General features: G+C 33.6%; 1 protein-coding gene and 1 long non-coding RNA gene across 4 annotated transcripts; both read left to right on the top strand.

Moving 5' to 3' along the window:
* Positions 1-563: 563 nt before the first annotated feature.
* Positions 564-2,517, top strand: LOC147477118 (uncharacterized). Of its 2 annotated transcripts, none has more exons than XR_015209254.1 (4): positions 564-585; positions 699-775; positions 1,127-1,190; positions 2,203-2,517. It is a non-coding gene; the product is annotated as an uncharacterized LOC147477118 (long non-coding RNA). The 2 variants fall into 2 exon arrangements; XR_015209255.1 differs by having other exon boundaries at positions 1,127-1,217.
* An 11,174-nt stretch (positions 2,518-13,691) lies between these two features.
* On the top strand, positions 13,692-17,563 carry LOC147477117 (F-box/LRR-repeat protein At4g14103-like). Of its 2 annotated transcripts, none has more exons than XM_086584481.1 (5): positions 13,692-13,933; positions 14,488-15,734; positions 16,811-16,975; positions 17,097-17,126; positions 17,230-17,563. In XM_086584481.1, the coding sequence occupies exons 2-5, from the start codon at positions 14,493-14,495 to the stop codon at positions 17,458-17,460; spliced, it is 1,668 nt and encodes a 555-aa protein (XP_086440607.1). In that variant the 5' UTR covers positions 13,692-13,933; positions 14,488-14,492; the 3' UTR covers positions 17,461-17,563. The 2 variants fall into 2 exon arrangements, with proteins under 2 accessions (XP_086440607.1, XP_086440606.1); XM_086584480.1 differs by having other exon boundaries at positions 13,694-13,933; positions 14,457-15,734.
* Positions 17,564-19,268: the final 1,705 nt, after the last annotated feature.

The raw sequence follows: 19,268 nt of genomic DNA, 5'->3' as shown, positions 1-19,268 counted from the left end.
AAGGCCTCAATTAGGTCATTGGTGAGTTTTGATAAGATTTCATTTTGAGAGTCAATTTTCTTTTTACCCATTGATCGAATGCATTTTGTTTTCTTAAATGGTTAAAAAATAAATAGAACTTGGTACATAGACAATGTAATAGACAATGCATATCATGCCTTATGATGAAGGAAAGTCAGTGGCAAATTCACTAGCTAGACAATGTAATAGACCATGCATATGTGTTATGTTTTCTTTTTAATCGTTATGAAAATATACACCCTTTTATCACAATTATGATAAAAAAAAACACTTGGATCCTTATTGCAGGACAAGGATATTGTTGCTGGTATTGTTTTTTTCTTGCAAATCATTCTTTCTAAATTTTCAATGAGATTTTGAGTTTTGTAATTTACTTACAAGGAAACAACCTTGATGACTATAAGAACCTAGATTAGAAGCTTTGGAGAATATCCCTACAGAACATAAAGGTGAGTTGAATGATTGGTGCCATTAATAGATAATGATGGAGAGGGAAAGAGTAAAAGTGATGAGGAGGTGGAGGGTATCAAACATCGTGGTTGGTCAAGTTGCTCCTATCTTAAGGTCAGAGACCCAAGTACAGACTCTCTTTCCCTGTACTTAGTGCTAATAATACACTACACATGCAAATTCTCTTCCTCAAAGATTAAAAAGTCAGTTTTTACTTTGGTTTTCAGGTTGCCAATTCGCTTGAAATTGTGTTTTGGGCTTTTACGTATGCAAATTCTAAAGTTGATTCAGCGACCAATGTCCAGTAAGTTATTCTGAGTTATTGTAAGATTATATTACAATCAATAATTGTACTTTGCAGCTGTTCCATTTTATTTCATTTGCATTCACAGTACCTGTAAGTTTTAATTTCTTTTTAATTTCATTATTATAGTTGGATTCATCATTGTTTGCGATTAAGTTCTTAAAAGTGAGTCTCCCGTGTTCTCTTTGACCTTTCAGTCTTAATACATAAAGTTCTTGCTGGTAAGTATCTAAGAGTGTGCAACGACTTAGTAATATCAATTGTCTTTCGGAAAATTTATCTTCTCTTTTTTGTAGCCCTAAAATTATGTTTGTTTTTCTTAACTTAACATTGATTCTTCTGACTTTATAGGGATTGTTGCTGCAGTTATTATTATTCCCTGATGGGGAGAAGCTAATCCGATCCCTTGAAAAAGGTATTTATGAAACTATCCTTGAAAAAGGTACTGAATCCCAAACTCGATCTTTTCCTGTTTTGAAATCATCTAATATAGATTATCTAATTATATTCTTCCGGAAATGATACTCATTGTTTGCATCACATATTTGTGAATTAGCAAGAATTTTGAGTGGGGACAAGGGTGAATTGAATCATTGCGGTTGTTTCCATTTTAATTTTTAATTTCTTTCCTATGAGTTGATTGGGACATTATTCTTTTTTACTTGAATTTTGAGGGCTTTGCAAATTTCTTATGCTTACTTTGGAACATGTATTGTTAATTTTGTGGTTAGGGAAAAGATATGTCACGGGGACCCTTCTTTCAATTAGGTGCATTTCAGTTTTATTATCCCTTCACAGATTCATGTGTTGAGTGTTATTTAATGAGAGTGGGGAGCCAGATATAGGGAGTTAATTAGTAGAAGTACGCCCACTCCAACAAATGGTTTGTAGTCTTTTTAAGTTATTGGTCACTTTAGTTTGCCCCTCATGATATAGGTTGGTGACAATGAAAGACCTTCATATATTGTTTTGATACCATAAAGAAATACTTCATGATACCTTAACAATGTAATTCAATGCTCCTTTCAAATTGAAAGCTTACATAGTGAGGCGGCCTTGATAATTCTGACCAAGCCTTTGTCTGTTGTACATAAAGAATTCTTATTGAGCTAACTCTCTGACATACATGATACCATTAGAGGGTATGAAGGACTTGACTTTAGGATTGGTTGCAAAGAAAATAAAATTTGAATATGTTGCCTATTTCTATCCTACTAATATGATGGCTATTTTTCAGAGAAAAAAATAGTAGTGCCCAGAAAAGGATTGGCATAAAAGTGATTGAACAATCAAATTAAAGATGTGTTAATATTGATAGCCTAGCTTAAAGTAAACTTGGGTTAGCTGGCTTTGGTATACAGACATAGTTCATCATGTGTTATTCTACAAGTTCTCTGGTGTGATTCCCAATTCTCTGTTGTTGGCAGTAATAGAGTGTTGAAGTTGCTCTGGGGATAAAGGCTTCGATAGGCTATGGGTAGAATCAGATTCGGTTGTAGCAGTCGGTTCTTCATACTTGCCATGGTTCATTAAGCCTGGGTGAAAGACCTACAAACAAAGATTGAACATCTGTTGTGTCTAAAATTCGTGGATTGAAGCAATTTTTGTTGCAGACAACTAAGCATGCTACCAACTTATAAATTCAAGTTATTGTTCTCAATAAAGGAAGACTCAATGGCTAAATGTCTAGGAGTTGCACTTTAGAAAGTAATTAAGAGAAAGCGGTGTTCATAGCTACAACATTTCAACCGATGTCCTTAAGTTCAAATAATTTGGTGCCCTCGCACACAATTATATTGGACCTCTTATAACATCTTCATCGTCTGTTATTGCAATCTTGGTGATTAGGATATGATGGTGGCTGTAAAAATTTTTTTGTATTCGTCTTTACTTTTGTTTATCATTTTGTTTGTGTATGTACGCTGGCGTGAGTGCTATCAAATTTTGGGAAACTTTCATAGTGAACTTCATTTCATCTTTGTAATTCTATTATTGTACTAATGGAAGGTTCTTTGTTTATAGGAAGCTTTTGTCTTGTGGCAACTATCTTTGACGGCATTGATGTCTATTTAAGTTTGAAAATCATTTCATTGGACTGATAGTAATAAACTAAGAGTAGTCATATTTCATGAACAAATTAATTTAACCGAAAGTAACGTTCAAAGTGATATTCTTGTTGTTTTCTCCAATAACATTCAGAGGATTGGGATCACAATTAAGTCGAATAATAAAATCTCATAATACATTCATGAATTTTCATAATTGTAACCGAAAAGTTAGGCCTTCATCTTCTAAACCTTCTATTCCCCACTTTGAACTTTAAAGAAGTGAAACACACCAAAAAACCATTTCAGATCTCTTATAACTCCCATTAAAAAAAGTAGAACATCTTAAACACTTCTTATGAGTCTTTTCAGTCTACTATTTAAATAATGCACTGAAAAATGGAATTGGGAAACCCAAACTTTGTCCCTCATACCCGCCATTTCCCAAGACCTCCATGAACATTTTTTATCCTCCCATCCCAATATTTATTGCAGAACCAATGACATGAAGCTAGGGAGACTGCTTTGCTAATTCGCATTAAGGTAATACTCTGTATTTGGGTTTTGGAGTTTAAACTTGCTGTAGAGGTTTGAGATTTTGTTAATTGGGGTAGCGACATTTTTCCTTCCCATTGATTATCATTAACGTGGATAGATTTTAATTTGATCCTATTATATTAAGTTCAATTCTCTGACCTAGGAGTATCATTTCAATTGTTAATGTCGCAGGGTGGTGGTAGTAAAGGGACTCAAGGAGATATTTGATTGGTGGCAGCTTGTCACGTTTGGCATGAACCTTAAACCACATGTAGCAGGTATTACTTCTTCATCAGGGCATTGATTTACAACACGTAAACAGATACCTTATTTATTAGTAGATGGATGGATTTTTGCTTTGTACAGATTTTGTTCTTATTTTGGATAATATGCTTATTGTGAAAGTTGCCTTGGTTTGGTTTTTCATTTATTAGAAGGTACCTTAACAACATAAGTTGCAAGGGGATTGTAAGTTAGTGTAGGTGCCTTGACAACTTAAGTTATCATAGTATGCATGGTAAGGACATTGATTAATTAGAAATGCACGTTGGAAACATTGGAGTAATAGTAATGGCATGGACACAACACACAGTACTAAATTTTTTCTAAGGATGTAAGCTTTTGTTTTTTTTTTCCCCTAATTTTTTAAAATTTTCTTTCAAACCATGGTGACCCTTTCAAACCAGTTTTCAAGTTTGATAGTATCACTTGGTAAAATCTAATAAGAGTGTTTACTTTTTATTATTGTCTTTTATTTCCTGCTGTTGTTTACAATTGTTCTTTTCACTTATGGTATCCCATTTCAGTTGTAAGTGTCAGCTAGATTAGTTGGTAAAACCTTTAGGTGATAATACCAGAGGTCTGGGGTTCAAACCCCATTTGCACTCTATCGAGTTACTAATCTCTTTAGAAACAGGCATGCCCACAAATTTTGTAGGTGCTAACGTACAAGCAAAGCTCTTCTATTCAATGGATAGGGAACTTAAAGATATATTACTGTTAGAGCTACTACAAGTTGCATAATGTCTCTACTCACAACTTAATTCATTGGAAAAAATGAGACTAACAGTCAATGTAGCCAGGCAAAGTAGAATGGAAGTTGTTACTTTCGAAGGGGATGCTTTCGACAAGCAAAGTGAAACTATTTCAAGACTTCCAACTCTTTCAACTGGGTTTGGTGACCATAGATAGTATTTTTGTTCATGTAAAAAAAAAATATTCTACTCTTTTGTTAGAGAGCTGTGGACAAGATGTCAAGTGGTGCAATACTCAATGAAAAAATGTTAGGTAATTCGAGATATTAGTAGAAAATCCAATTTTTATTTAGCAGGATTTAGGAAACCGGTGGATATATTTTACATGCTTAACTTACAAGTTATAATGCCCTCGGGCTTACCTTCGATGCCAAATGTAGATGCCAAATAGAAAAGATAATGATTGTGTGAAACAATTAGGTGCTACATTCTTGATAAGATTCTCGAGTCGAAAGCATTGTTCAAGTAACCTTTTAGTGTAGTTGTAGGTATATAGTAGTTGATCTCTCTTTAAACTTTTTAGAGTAGTCACTTTGTTGTTTATCCTGCTAACTCCCCTTATTTTTATTGCTTTAAGTGCACAAAAATTGAAATCAGGAAAACTACAATAGCTGTCAAGCCCATTTCTGAGAAAAATATTAAGAATATTCAGAGGTATGCATATCTTTTGAAACTAAAATTGTGTGCACCATTTAATTTAGTTAATCACAATGGGTATTTGTTCATTTTTCCATCGACGCACCACTTCTCACACTTTCCAAACAATAACCAAGTGCCATATCCTAATACAAATGCAGGTACAATAGATCAAATATCCTATACCAATAAGAAAGAGGATTTATATAGATTATAGAAAAAATCAAAATGCATAATTTGGGGAGGTTTAATATAGATTATAGAAAAAACCAAAATGCATAATTTGGGGAGGTGTTAATAATTTGGATTAAAATGAAGGAGAAAGTAACAAATGGGGGGAGGTTTCTCTAATTTACAAACTCACCATATTTTTTAGGAGTCTTTAATATTTATTTGTTAAGAAAATAGAGGCATATGGTGAGAAGAGAGAAAATGCGCGAGATCATAACAGGTAATTAGTTCAAGAGAGAAGACTGTTGCTTTTATACAACTGATCAAAAGATACACGAAAGTGTTTACCATCTCTTTAGTAATTTGTCAAAATTTTGGATGGTGGTCTTCAAATTTTTTGAAATCATTGAATTTGGAATCCTACAAGTACTACAAACACATTATGAGGTGAAAGTTTATATCCATATCTTTGTCATTTTCTCAATGAATTACAAAACATAATTTTTTGATTATTAGTACAAATTTAAATAATTACTAAACTGGAAAGAATATTTAAAATAGTCTATGATTCATATTCAACATTAACTGGAGTTCTATTTGTCATGTGGGTAAAGACAGTTGTGAGCAACAACACAAATTCATTAACAAGGCACAGAGATAAAGAAATACTAAAATGTAGTATTGGGTAGTTAACTCAAATGTTGCCCTTGGAAAGGCAGTACGAAGATCTCAGCTCAAGTTCATTGACACGTTTTAGGATGGACAAGAAAAGAACATTAGTATAAGGTTCTTGAGCTGAAAGGTTAGTTAAGCATGCATTTAGACATTGACACATTAAGACCAAGTTTGGGAGCCTAATAGAAAGATAAATTTATATCGAAGCATTTGTTTTTCCTTTTTGATAAAACTTGCCGGAAGAAATGATGGTTAGGGTTTATAAGGATCAACCTTTAAACCTCTTTTTTTATTCATAGATGTAAATGTATAACACCCCCTAATTCTTATTGAACAAATTGAAGAAAGAAATTATATTGTTCATTTTTCACACAAAGAAAGTATATGCTTCCTTCATTGAAGAATCTATCCTAAAATAACCTCTCAAACAACTTGGTTTACATATAAGCTATCATAGGCAACAAAACACGCTTTTTAGTTCGTTAGGGATCTACTTCAGTGTGTTGGACACTACCTAATTGTTTACAATTCTATAGATGCTTAAGACTCTTAGAAGCTTCTTTCTCAAAAGATAACATCTATATAATTTGTTATCAAATTTTTGTAATGAAAAAATAAGTGTTTTTTCTCTGCTTGCTCTTTTGTTTTCGATATGACACTGGTATATGTATAGGGTTTGTCTAACTATATATTGTCATTGTTGCATTGTGTATAATAGGACTGACTCTTGCTCATTATGGATTTGGATTTTAGCACTAATGCACCAGCAGCTTTGCAGGTTAGTGTTTGGCCTCTCTACCTCTAACACAAAGGGAATGAATCCATAACAACTCTCCACTCAAAGGTTTTTCTTCACGTAAGATTTAGAATAAATTTGCACATTTTCCTAAGTTATACATATACACTAGGGTCACCCAAGAAAAACAAATCAGGGCCGCTAAAAATTATGGTTCCTATCTAAGATTCACACTTTCAAAGAACTATCATTAGATACCTATGTATAACTTGGAACATTGTTATATTATGGAACTAGGATAACTTACTCTAGAGGTTGCACCTTATATATAATTTATGTACTATATTACCACACAAAATTTATTAAATGTGATGAAGTTGTTGTAGTGTAGTGGTCATCATGCTTGCTTTTACACATAAGATGCCTCCGATTCGAACCACGTATTTAACTTTTTTTGATATAGGTGTACAGAAGGAAAGAATGTTTCCTTATGATATGTATTTAGCATTGAATCATAGTGTTATAGAAATTGCATGTTTGAGACTTTTGAATCTAATGTGATCCAGGAGAACCAAAGCTCATTCAAAATTTTGTTGAAGATCACGCATTCACTAGCTAATAGTTCATTCAATATGGTATTAAATATATAACTGGTATTTTTTTTTTTTTTTTCCCTCCGTGTCTAACATAATATGCCTAACTGGGTCTGTTTTGATCGCCCTAATAGTTATAATCAATGTGCTGCAAATCTTTGACAATGTCAACTCTTTAGAGCGATGATGAATTAACAATTGTATATATATTAAGTTTTTCCCTTCATTTGAATCTTTGCCTATTATTATTTAAAAAAAATGCATAGATGGGTAACAAACTATACAAGAAATCAAACATTGGTGTATAAACTTTTTTTTTAGCAAATTTGGATAACGAAGTGTACCATGTTTTGCAACGTTGGGTTCTGTTTCACTTCCGTCAAGTTTTTTCACACATGTCAGTTTTTTTCATACGTGTCAAATTGCCACTAGATAGCCACATAGGAAAATAAGTGACACATAATTAGAGAAAAAAAAAAAAAACTTGACACGTGTGAAAAAATTGGACGGAAGTGAAGCAGAACCCAACGTTGTAAAAGCGTGGTACACTTCGTTACCCAAATTGCTAAAAAAAAAGTTTATATACCAATGTTTGATTTTGTGTATAGTTTGTTACCCATATATGCATATTTTTTTTTTTTTTCTATTATTTACTAATAATACAACATAGAGTTTGGTAATTCAAGTACAATTTTGTGTCCATGCTCGACTTTGTTTGGCTTTGCAATTTGGAATTTAAGAATTGACGGATGTCATAGTTATTAAGACCGGTAACCAAGTAATCTCAATTGTAAAGTTGCTTGAGAAGATGGGGACTTAAATCAATTTATGTTTGCGTGAGTGAGTGTCGTAAGTATTTAGACGTATAACATTATTATATTTTGTTATGCAGAGTAGTAATCACTGATCTACATTGATAAATCTTATATTCTTATATTGTTGTTCAGTAGTTTATGAATATTTGAAGACTTCACAAAGTTAGTTGCTTTCTTCCAGTTAGATGTAGATGATTGTTCTCAGACTTTCCGACAATGCGACTTCTCTGCCCTGAATGGAGAAGATGAGTTGGACAAAACCATATTGTACAAGATCATGCAGGTCAACGACTTTGGACATGGCGAGAAGGACCAATGATTTCAAACGTAAATAACTGTAAAATCTATAACTTTTACCTATGTATCTTATGGTTATTGAATCTATTATCAGCTTTCTCATCTATATTTATTTGTCCCATACTTTCATAGTTTTCATTTCAAAAAGCTACTTCACATCGTTAGTGTAAGTGTATTAATGCATATAATTAGAATGTGGTTTTATTACAAGTATTGAGGTGAAGTTAATGATGATGTTTGTGGTGGCTTTTTGTTATTTGAGTATCATCAAAATGGAGAATTTTTAGGACTTCAACTCATATAGGATCCATACATATATAAGTTCACAATATAGAGGTTTCTTTGTGTAGGACAAAAATCCTTAAGAAAAGGGAAAAGAAGGATGGGAAGGACTTGACATTTGATAATCAAAAGAATGGAAACCAAAGTAACACTAAGGACTAGGACAAGCTACACATAAAAAAGAAGAAAGTGTAACGATCCTGTATTTATGTGAATTATTGTATATTTGAGAATTGAAACCCTCAACCTAAAAACTTGAGATGCAAACTTGCTTACCACATACCTAAGGCTAATTGGATAATCAGCTAAGACCATAGAAAAAAAAATATTTCTCTCATCAATTATAAACTAATAATATGCTTTGTTCTAAAAAGAAACAAAACAGCCTTAAAAGTAGAACAATGTCATCAATTAATTTTTACATGTTAGTAAATATTGTTTGTCTTCTTCACAATTGGAGTTTAGATTTTGGTTGACATATTTACTAGCTTAGAAAAAAAAAAAAAAATAAGTAGCAAATTGGAAGAGTAATGGGAGAGCAAAATACGAGAAAGATAGAGTAGCGTAAGAAAAAGTAGGAGAGAGACAAGATATTACGTAAGAGAGAAAGTGTGTGCACCTTTGGACTAATGAATACTACTTCCTTAATCCAAATATTAAAAGTTAAGTAGATTATTAGTTTATGTGCTAATAAACCATTGGAACAAATAGCCAAGATCCCACCTCTTCCAATTGTGCATAATGTCAACTGATCGATAATTAGAAGATCATACCAATTATTTTATGTGAACTAATCCTGTTTAAATTATATGCCAATAGATACTTCGTTCTTGGGATTGGCAAATTTCTTCCCTTTGAAGAGGGCCATGATTGTACCTCTTTAACTTTGTTGCTATGTAAAGCTTCACAGTGGTTTTTGCATCTCCCGGAATCTCTGAAAGTCAGGTATGTCAAACTTATTTTCAGGAATCACAATGCCGATCGATCGGGTGTGTATGATCAAGGGACTCTGGCTGAGTGCCCATTCTATATTCATAATGTCGTTCCTTCTCTCCTTGGTTTTGTTACTATTATGGTCTAGCTTGGGAAGATTGTTTGAGTTATTTTCTGCAGGCTGCAGCTTCTCTAGAGATTGAGAGCTTGCTTGAGTTAGCATGGCAGAGGGTGAAAGACACCGCAGCAAACTGTTTCACACTTTCACACTAATGACTAGCAACAACGCAAAGTTTTACTTTTTAATGGATTTTGCTCAACGTTCTATGTTTGTAACTTTGTTTAATAGCCATAACAAATTATTGGCACTAGGAACTTTGATCAATTAATTTTACTGTATGAGTTTCAATATGGTTTGGTAGCATTTTTTTTATACATAATAATAAATGAAAAAAATTATATAAAAAGGGTCCCCGTTCGTTGAATGGGTTCAAAAAGGAAAGGAACTTAGAATGGTACCCTTTGTGCATTGAACAAAAAGAAGGCTATGGTGCCCAATAGTTCCATGGACACACTGTTTGGAAGCCTCCGAGTTATGTAGCTCTACCCATAAAAGTTTAGGAAGGTATAGATCGACATAATGCTCTCTTCATTTGGATTTCAATTTAAGAATCAGCCGGTACGTAGTGTATTTGGAGTGCTTGGGTTTAGCTAAAATATTTTCTTCTGCTCGAGGTATATATACATACCATTGCTATGATAGCTGATATGTTTTCTACATCTATTTTGGTTTTGCTTTGCGTGTTAGAATGTTAATTTAAACTGTCAATTTGGCATTATAAGCTCCATTGATTGATTATCAGTATTGACAGGGTTTAATTGATAAGAAAAGATGTTTGCACCAAAGGCAAATGCATCATAGGATGTAGAGTGAAAGATTTATGTATCGTATCACCAAGGAGATCGAGCATATTGTTCCCTTGCACTTCTAATATGTGGTTCGTATAATATGACTTTACATTATTAAGTTTCGTATATAATTCGTATTATGTAATTAGTTTAAAGCAAGATACTAACATTTGATTATATTAACATCTCTATAAACTCTACATGGTCAGTGGAATTAAAACATGCCAATGGTTATATACAATAGACTGTGTGAGTTGAGTTTTTAAAAATTTCAACAACCCTTTTTTTAACACAAACTATGGGTCTTAATGAGTAGAATCTGCTGATAGGTCTCTTTTGCCCTATTGAACCACGAACCACTTATGAGCTTTTCCAAAACATCGAGAGAAAGAAAGGAGGGAAAACATTAGGTTAATGTTGCAACAAGCATTATAACTAATGTATGATGAAAAATAGCAATACACATCTTTTTGTTTGGAGGAACACTTGATACAAGATCTCTTTTTGGAAAAAAAAAAATATAAAGCAATTGTAACATACTGTGTAACATATTGTTCATATATCCTAGAGAAGGTGATTTAACCCCTTGGGAACTATTAAAATGCGCCTATATTTTGGTTATGTGTATTCTTATTTGAGAATGAAGCACTGAAATGTTAGCTATACACAAAATTCTGATTAGTGATTACAACCAATATTCGCCCTTCCATGTATGAGGATTCACAATTTTATTCCTTTCTTTGCGGGTTACATGATAAATTCTCCGGGTTGTGTATAATAATATTTTTGGAAGAGAATCCCTTCCCAAATATATAATGCGGTCGCTACCATATATGCCTCTAGATCAAGGATCAACCTATGGAGCACACTTTTGAATAGTGAGGGGTTGATGAAAGACATTCATAATTGGTAGAAATATAGATGCTTGATTGAGGGTTTTGCATAACAGGCCATGGATCCATGATCATAGAATGGGGTGGAAACTATGCCATCTAAGTCGACTATGATTTAAATTGGTCGACGTGGCTTGGCAAGTTTCATTAGCTATAAGTCCCCATCATAAGTTCATCTAGAAGTACTATCATTTGGAAAAACAAATTAACAAATGTATGAATATATTGGAAATGATGTTATAAGTAACAATTTTTAATCCCTTTTGTTATTATTACTTAAATCTCATATATAATATTTCAACTACTTAGTATGCTATTTTATTGTTTATTACTTTATTATTTCTTACCTTCGATTCATTTTTCTCTTGCATAATTAGCTCATGCCTCATGGTAATCCTGACTATTAACAATAATGCTTAGATGTGTTTGAGTTTATTCTATCGAAGCAATAACCAATATTTTACTTTGAGGTTATTCTTTCCAAACAATAACAAACTTTTATACTTCGCTTAGCTAACAAATTTTAGTGGTAACTATGATTATAGTGTTTGTCTTTTTTGTTATTTATATAGTTATCAGTAGAGCCTTTGTTTTGGTGCGAGAGTAAGGTTCTTGAATAAATATAAATGCATATTGTGAATCAACGGGCATTATAATTCAAAGATGATTACTCATATAAGGGTTCTTGAATAAACATAATATGCATATTGTGAATCAATGGACATTAAAACTCACCAAGATTACTTCATATTTTGACAAGATCTTACTCTATAATTCATTGTGATATTTGGAGACATTTCCTTGGGTTGAAAACAAATACCTAAATTTTGTAAGTATGCAATATGGGCTAAGTTTGTAAATCAAAGGACTTTGGGCTGAGATATTACTTGAACTAATTTTGTAAGTATGCAGTATGGGCTTTGTTTGAAGTGGGCTTACTTCAAAATGAAAATTCAATAGGCTTTATTTGAGTTGGACATTAGTGACGTTACTTCCCATGGAAAATCCAAAAGGTAGGGCATTTTATCAAATTTGGCCTTTAAATGAACTATGGGCTTTAGTTAGTTGTATAAGTAGAAGTTGGGCTTCACAAAAATAAACTGCAAGAAAAGAAAAGAAAAAGAAAAAATTGAAAAAAAAAAAAAAAAAAAAAAAAAACTATTTGTTTAATAGATTTTTTTTTAAAATATAAAAAAAATTAGACTTAAAAAAAATATGAAGAGGTAAATTTAAAAAAAATTGTAAAAGTAAAAATAAATTAATATCACTTTTAGTATCTTCATGCAAAAATTGATTTTATGTTTTTTAGTATCTTCATGCAAAAATTGATTTTATTTAACGGACTCCGTTCCCATTGAATAAAAAAAAACAGTCTTTTAGTCTATGGTCAATAAATTTACTGTATGAGTTTCAATATACTTTGGAAATAATATTTTTGATCAATAAATTTACTGTATGAGTTCAATATACTTTGAAAATAATATTTTTAATACATAATAATAAAATTTATAAAAACAGTCCCCGTTCGTTGAACGGGTCCAAAAATCTAGTTATCTCTTATTAGTGCATGTTTGCATGTCATTCATTTGTTGATTCTTTCCTACTTGGTTACTATGTAGGTTGCGCTACTATAAAGAATACCTGCGCTTTAATCTTGGCATACTATTATCTTGATCCATCCATTACTTCCTTGATATTTCAGTGCTTCCAATTAGGTAATTAACTGTTGGTTCCCAAAGTGTACTGTTATACACGGGATGTGACAATTATATATGAACCACTTTGAGGTTACTATTGATGTCCGTGATCTTTTTGCCAATGTTCAGATACAAAACAATCGTAAAGTAAGGGATCCTTTATTCAAATCATATGTGCAATGTGCTCTGATGTCTGTAATTGTCTATAAAGAGTTCTGTAAACAAATGCAGGTACAACCTGGAAACCAAAGGTTTGTAAAAATTGTTCTGCTTGCATTCGAGTGAAGACAACATTTCAAATTTATGGACATGCTAGGAAGAGTGCTTCACTTTTTCGTAGTCAATCTGTGGATGGGTTTTTTTTATGTATCTGATGTCCAACAGTTATCGAATGTTTTAAAATTCTTATGGTACATTGGTACTGCTACTTGCTTGTCTTGGTTTGTTGAATTTTCTGAATATGACGCAGACAACCCTGTGGTGGGAATCCATGCTACTATATTTTCAGGTCAAGTACAAGAATGAAATTCCATAAAGTTTCCAACACAGTTGCAAATGCACGTCGTCCAAACAATTTTATCAAACCTGAGTCCATGCTGCTGTTATACCTCACGCCAAATGTAGTAGTTTTCGAACTTCTTGGTTCACAGCGTTTTGTATATCGAAATCTTTTAAAAGATCTTCCAGAATTTCGGCATATATATATCACTAAATTTCAACATAGCAAGCAATCCGTTGGTGGTTACTAAATCTTAGGTGGATTCCTATTTTAGCAACTGCCGTTGTTGAAAGTTGAAACCTTTCAAACACCTTGAACGAAACGTACACCTCTCACTATGTAACTCCATATAAAAAAGAACCTGCCTTTCTTCCTACAATTAAACTTCTTCTTCTCCAAAGTTGATGTAAGTTGGTCAATTCTACTAAATTTTAATATTCTTCTGAATTAACTGCTTCTGTTTATACACTTTTGGTATCCATAGTTAGTTTGTTACGTACAAAATCACTAGGGAGTATAAGCACTAGAAGATATATCCATTTTTTTTGTACGCAATGTGTAACTACCAGTCCATAGTTACTTGCGTCATCAAACTTTCCCTGTAACTCAATTAACTTATTTGAAGAGATGGAAATTGAGTTGGGTAGTTTTGGAGAGAGAGGAAAAAAGGGGCAGGGGAAATTTTAGATATTTAGAATGAGACTTTTGAGACAGACGTTCACTCTGACACTTAGAAGCATTAGCTCCCTACGTGAATTGTTAAGAGACTATTTAAGGGAACGTAAGTTTGAAAATTCCTTATGGGGCAGAAATAAGAAAGCCTTGAAACTATTTCTAGTAACTTTATGTGCTAATCTCACTATTTGCTTTTTGTGTTAATGTTACGTAGTGATTTTTGACTTTTAATATTCTAACTTTTTGTACTCCAGTTTTTCCTACAAATTGTGTTCTATTGCAAAGAACTGATGGCTCCTAAGGAAGTGCATTATAGAGGTGTACGTAAACGTCCATCCGGTAGATTTGCAGCTGAGATTCGAGATCCAGTGAATAAAAAAAGAAAATGGCTTGGTACTTTTGATACCGCCGAGAAGGCGGCAGTGGCTTATGATGAAGCTGCAAGGAGTATCCGTGGAGCCAAGGCAAAGACTAATTTTGGGGATGGCAGCAATGTTGGGTCCTCAATTTCCCAAATTTCCATTGCAAAGGGGGCAAAGGACAATGAAGAACATGAGGGGAGAACAATTAGTGTTGACAGAATAAGTGGTATACCTGATAGCCTTCTTCACAAAATCCTGTCCTTAGTTGATATGGAAATTGCAGTGAAAACAAGCATTTTTGGTAGAAGATGGAGAAATCTTTGGGCTTCTCTTCCCACTTTTAACTTTGACTCTAGAATTGTTAACAAGGGGTTAGAGACGGGAAGAAGTGCTCGTTTTGTGCAGTTTGTAAATGAGGTGTTTATCCAACATGACAACTCTGACATACAGAAGTTCCGTCTATTCTATGATGAGAAATATGACAGAACAATTACGTTTAAATGTGTTGGTTCATCTATTGGTTCATGGATCCGTGGTTCCATACGACGCAATCTTCAAGAGCTTGATGTCCACTTGCCTAATTTTCACTTTGAACTGCCATTCAGTATATTTACTTGTAAGTCTTTGAAAGTTTTGAAGTTCAATTTATCGGGAGCTCGAGAGCAGTTGAAATTGCCTGATTTGGTTTCATTACCTGTTCTCAAAACTCTGCATCTTAAATCATTTAATTTCACTGATGATGTTAATAAACTCTTCTCAAGCTGTCCGCTTCTTGAGTCATTGAGCTTAACTGACATCAAGTTCTATAAGATGCCGAATCTCAACATTTTTGGTCCTAAACTGAAGCACTTGGCAGTAGAAAATTGTTCTGAAGTTGAATTTTATGACTTTACTTCACATTCATATCGTTCCAGTAAGATCGATTGTAAGATTGAAGTAGTTGCTCCAATCCTTTCATCTTTAAGGTTGAAAGCTCACTTAAGTAGTGATTACTCTATTGAGATACTGCCGTCTCTAGTTATTGCTGACATCGACATGGAGGTTGATATAGATTGGGAAGCAGAAGAGATTCAAGCAAAAAGGATGGAAAATTACGTTCAGAGTTCGGAAAGATATCTGAGAAAAGTCTGCAACGTCAGAAATCTAACATTATCTCCATGGTTCCTTGAGGTAAGTTCTTTTCTACCTAAAGTAGAATAAACGATGATGATCCTAATGGTGCTGTTAAGTATTATAATTTTCCGAACCTGGTCAAATATACTAAAATATCTACCAGTGCACAACTTGTTTTCCCAGAGTTGGGTAAGATGAAAAGTCGCTTCCACTTTATTTTATTTTATTTAAAGGACCTGCAGTCGACATACGTAAGCAGTTATAAACGTAACTATGCTAAATTGAATTATAACTATGTTTGTTCGAGGTTGCTAGGAGACATTGTGTTTTTTGAGTGCTTGAATTGCTAGGAGACATTTGTTCAATAAATTGATGCTTGAACTGAATGATGTTCAATAAAGTGAATTCAGGCATCTCTTTTATTGAACAGATCATTTTACGTACTTGAATTGAACAAAAGAAATAGTATATGCTGGTGTTGTACTGAGATATGTTATGGGTGAAATTTGTTACTAAATGGGTATACCAGACTTCTAAGTTCCATACTTTCCATACTTCCATGCTAGTGTCGGGTATCTGTTGTAGTGCTCCTAGAGTATTACCCCTTCTTGTCTGGATTCAGTACACTATTCGAAATTATCCTCTGTGCTTTAGTTGCAAAGTTAGATCTTTTGACTCTAGTCTTGAATTTGAATGACGAGTAGTTGGATCAAATTCTGCGAGTGGCTGCTCCTAGGTAGTAGTCCCTTGATTCTGAAGATCTCTTCCTCTAAAGACTACAACCTGGAGTCCATCTGTCCATGAATATTGAGGAGTTGATTTATGTTCTAAAAAATGTGTCACAAGTCTCAACAGGAAACGTGCCAATTCACTGAAATTCAATGAAGTTTTGAGTCTGACTCAACCCAATTGAAACTAACTCAGCTATATTAGACTCTGAAACCCTTATATATTCATTCCATTCATAAAGAGTTCAAGCTGATAGTGTTCACTAAATGTGCCAATTGATGCATAGGTAGTTGTCAGGTCAGGTGCTCTGCATGAACACAACTATACTGTTTTCATGTCGTTGGTTCAAATTTCATTATATATATATTTTTTTCAGTTGATTTGTGATATTGTCGTTTTGTCAGCTTCTTTGTAAGCCTGCTGCTCGAATTGAAAACCTGGCTTTGCAATTCCTCAGTTTGAGGTATATGAAGCTCCAAACGTGGCTTTCAGGAAACTGCTTTCATGCAATAACGTACCTGCTGAACAATTCTCCTAATCTGAATATCCTTATTGTAGAAGTATTGGAGGTACTGACCAAGCAATTAATATGAAACTTTGCTTTTAAAGTTCGTGTACCTTCAGTTGGTAGCTATAGTTGTCTTTTTCAATATATTTTACACTAACTTTGCTTATCTTGTTGATTTGAAGCGCGAGGTTTCTGCACAGTACAGCAATGAGGTATCTGCCTTTCTGTTTATGAACATTTAACACTGTTTATATAAATTGAGTCTTTTAAAATTTGGGTCTGTTCTAATGTCTTAACACAAAATGTTTATTACAGGGGTACCAGGATACAGGGTTGGCGCTGCAATGCATGTACCATCTCAGGTCGGTTGAGATTCAAGGTATCATAGGATGCACAAATGGGCTTAAATTCCTGGAAAATTTGCTGAAGAATGCTTTGGTATTGGAGAAAATGGTTTTCTTCGCTTCTAAGGATCTCGAGGAATTTAAAGAGAAGCTAATGCATATTCCGCGAGCATCGTCTAATGTTGCAACTTTCTTCCTTTAATCCTTTGTAGTAAACTTTGAACAAGACCTTATACACATATTTCATAAAGACAACTTTGTAAGATTTTTTGGATTTTCTGTGAAGTACTTATTCTTTGTATTTAGTTTCTTACCAATTTTGTTATCAAGTGTTGAACAGTAGATTACGTAAAAACCAAAACACATTTCTACTTTGCTTGCGTTTGAATGCAATGGAATAAGTCTGAACGCAATGCTTTTCATTATTCATTGCCACAAAGGTTGGGAAATGGAGCAATGGACTAAGAATACCGCCATATAGGAGACTCTGGGTGTGTCGTAGCATCCATCACTGTTCACAATATGATTACACTTGTCCATTAATATTCCTTTTTCTAGTTTGTGAACAACTGAACAACACAGAGGTCCTTCATGGGCAGGAAAACAATTAATCCCCCAAGAGAGTAGTAGAAGAACAACATTTTAAGACAGATTTCTCCGACTTTGGAAATAATGGCATCTATTGATATGCTGACATTACAAGGCCAAAAACAATTGGCATTCCGATTACCCTAAGGCTACAAAGCTCTCTCAGACTTCGTAGCATCTTTCAGGCAACGTGGGGCACATATCTAACAAGGTCCAAAAAATTACAAATCCAAACCGAACAAGTTTCCCCTTCTAGTTTTGGAAATAGCAAAACACTCACTGCCGCTAGGAATTAGGATAGGCACTGGGTTGAAGAGAGAAACTAGGAATCCAACGTGGATCCTACTTTAGCAACTACCGTACGTTCGTTAGTGATTCTATAAGACTTCCTTCAACACCATGAAACCTTTCAAACCGTAAAGGAAGCATAACCCTCTCAGTTCGTGTAAGTTGGTTTACTAGCCAGATTGTTTATCTTTATTTGTTTTGTGTGATGGTTGTTTTGTTTTCAACATCTTCAATTAGTTGCATATAAAAACCAAATATTGGTTGAGTACGTATTCTTTGCTTTATTATTTTTTGCTTGTGGCATAGTTATGTAGGAAATCATAATATGGAACAAAAACAGTAGAAAAATTTCATCGTTTAATTCTTTGTTGTGCGGTTCCAGTCTCCGTATTTCCTTCTTGTATAAGTGTGATGTAGTCTGTTTGCAGTTTGCACTATACTTTAAATAAACCAACTTTTTGTACTACTGTTTTTCCTAGCTTGAAAGTTTCTTCAGTCATGGATTCAAAAGATGGACAAGTTTTTATGGCCAAAAAGGTGAAGCATGATACAGAAGACAGAATCAGCAGTTTACCTGATAACCTTCTTCACCAAATTCTTGCCTTAGTAGATACTAAATATGCTGTGCAAATGAGCATTTTGGCAGAAGATGGAGAGATCTTTGGGTTTCTCTTCCGACTTCTGACTTTGATTCCAGAATACAAAATGAGAGGAAACCAAAGTATGGAAGAAAATCTCGTTTTAAGAAATTTGTAGACGAGGTTTTTATTCATCATGACACCTCTGACATACAGAAGTTCCGTCTAGTCTACATTGAGAAATATGAAATATCACCAAAATGTATTTGTTCATGGATCCGCGGTTCAATACGACGCAATGTTCAAGAGCTAGATATTGACATGCCATATACTGAACGTCAATTTGATTTCACAATCGGTCTGTTTACATGTGAGACTTTGAAAGTTTTGAAGTTGAAATTTAAGACAGGCGAAATGCATATTCGGCAACGGTTGAAATACCTTGATTTGATTTCATTACCTCTTCTCAAAACTCTACATCTTAGATCATTTACTTTTGCTAAGTATGCCACTAACATCTTCTCTGGCTGTCCGCTTCTTGAGTCGTTGAGCTTAA

The sequence above is a fragment of the Coptis chinensis genome, chromosome 9, assembly GCF_015680905.1.
Source record: "Coptis chinensis isolate HL-2020 chromosome 9, ASM1568090v1, whole genome shotgun sequence".
NCBI classification, from domain to species: Eukaryota; Viridiplantae; Streptophyta; class Magnoliopsida; order Ranunculales; family Ranunculaceae; genus Coptis; species Coptis chinensis.
This window is presented reverse-complemented; position numbering and strand designations above follow the sequence as displayed.

Bases quoted from the DNA above. Each gene is read 5' to 3' on its own strand.
- LOC147477117 (XM_086584481.1), top strand. From the start codon at position 14,493: ATGGCTCCTAAGGAAGTGCATTATAGAGGTGTACGTAAACGTCCATCC. The intron at 15,735-16,810 runs GTAAGTTCTTTT...TCGTTTTGTCAG, and splicing joins TATCTCCATGGTTCCTTGAG to CTTCTTTGTAAGCCTGCTGC. The intron at 17,127-17,229 runs GTATCTGCCTTT...TGTTTATTACAG, and splicing joins CTGCACAGTACAGCAATGAG to GGGTACCAGGATACAGGGTT.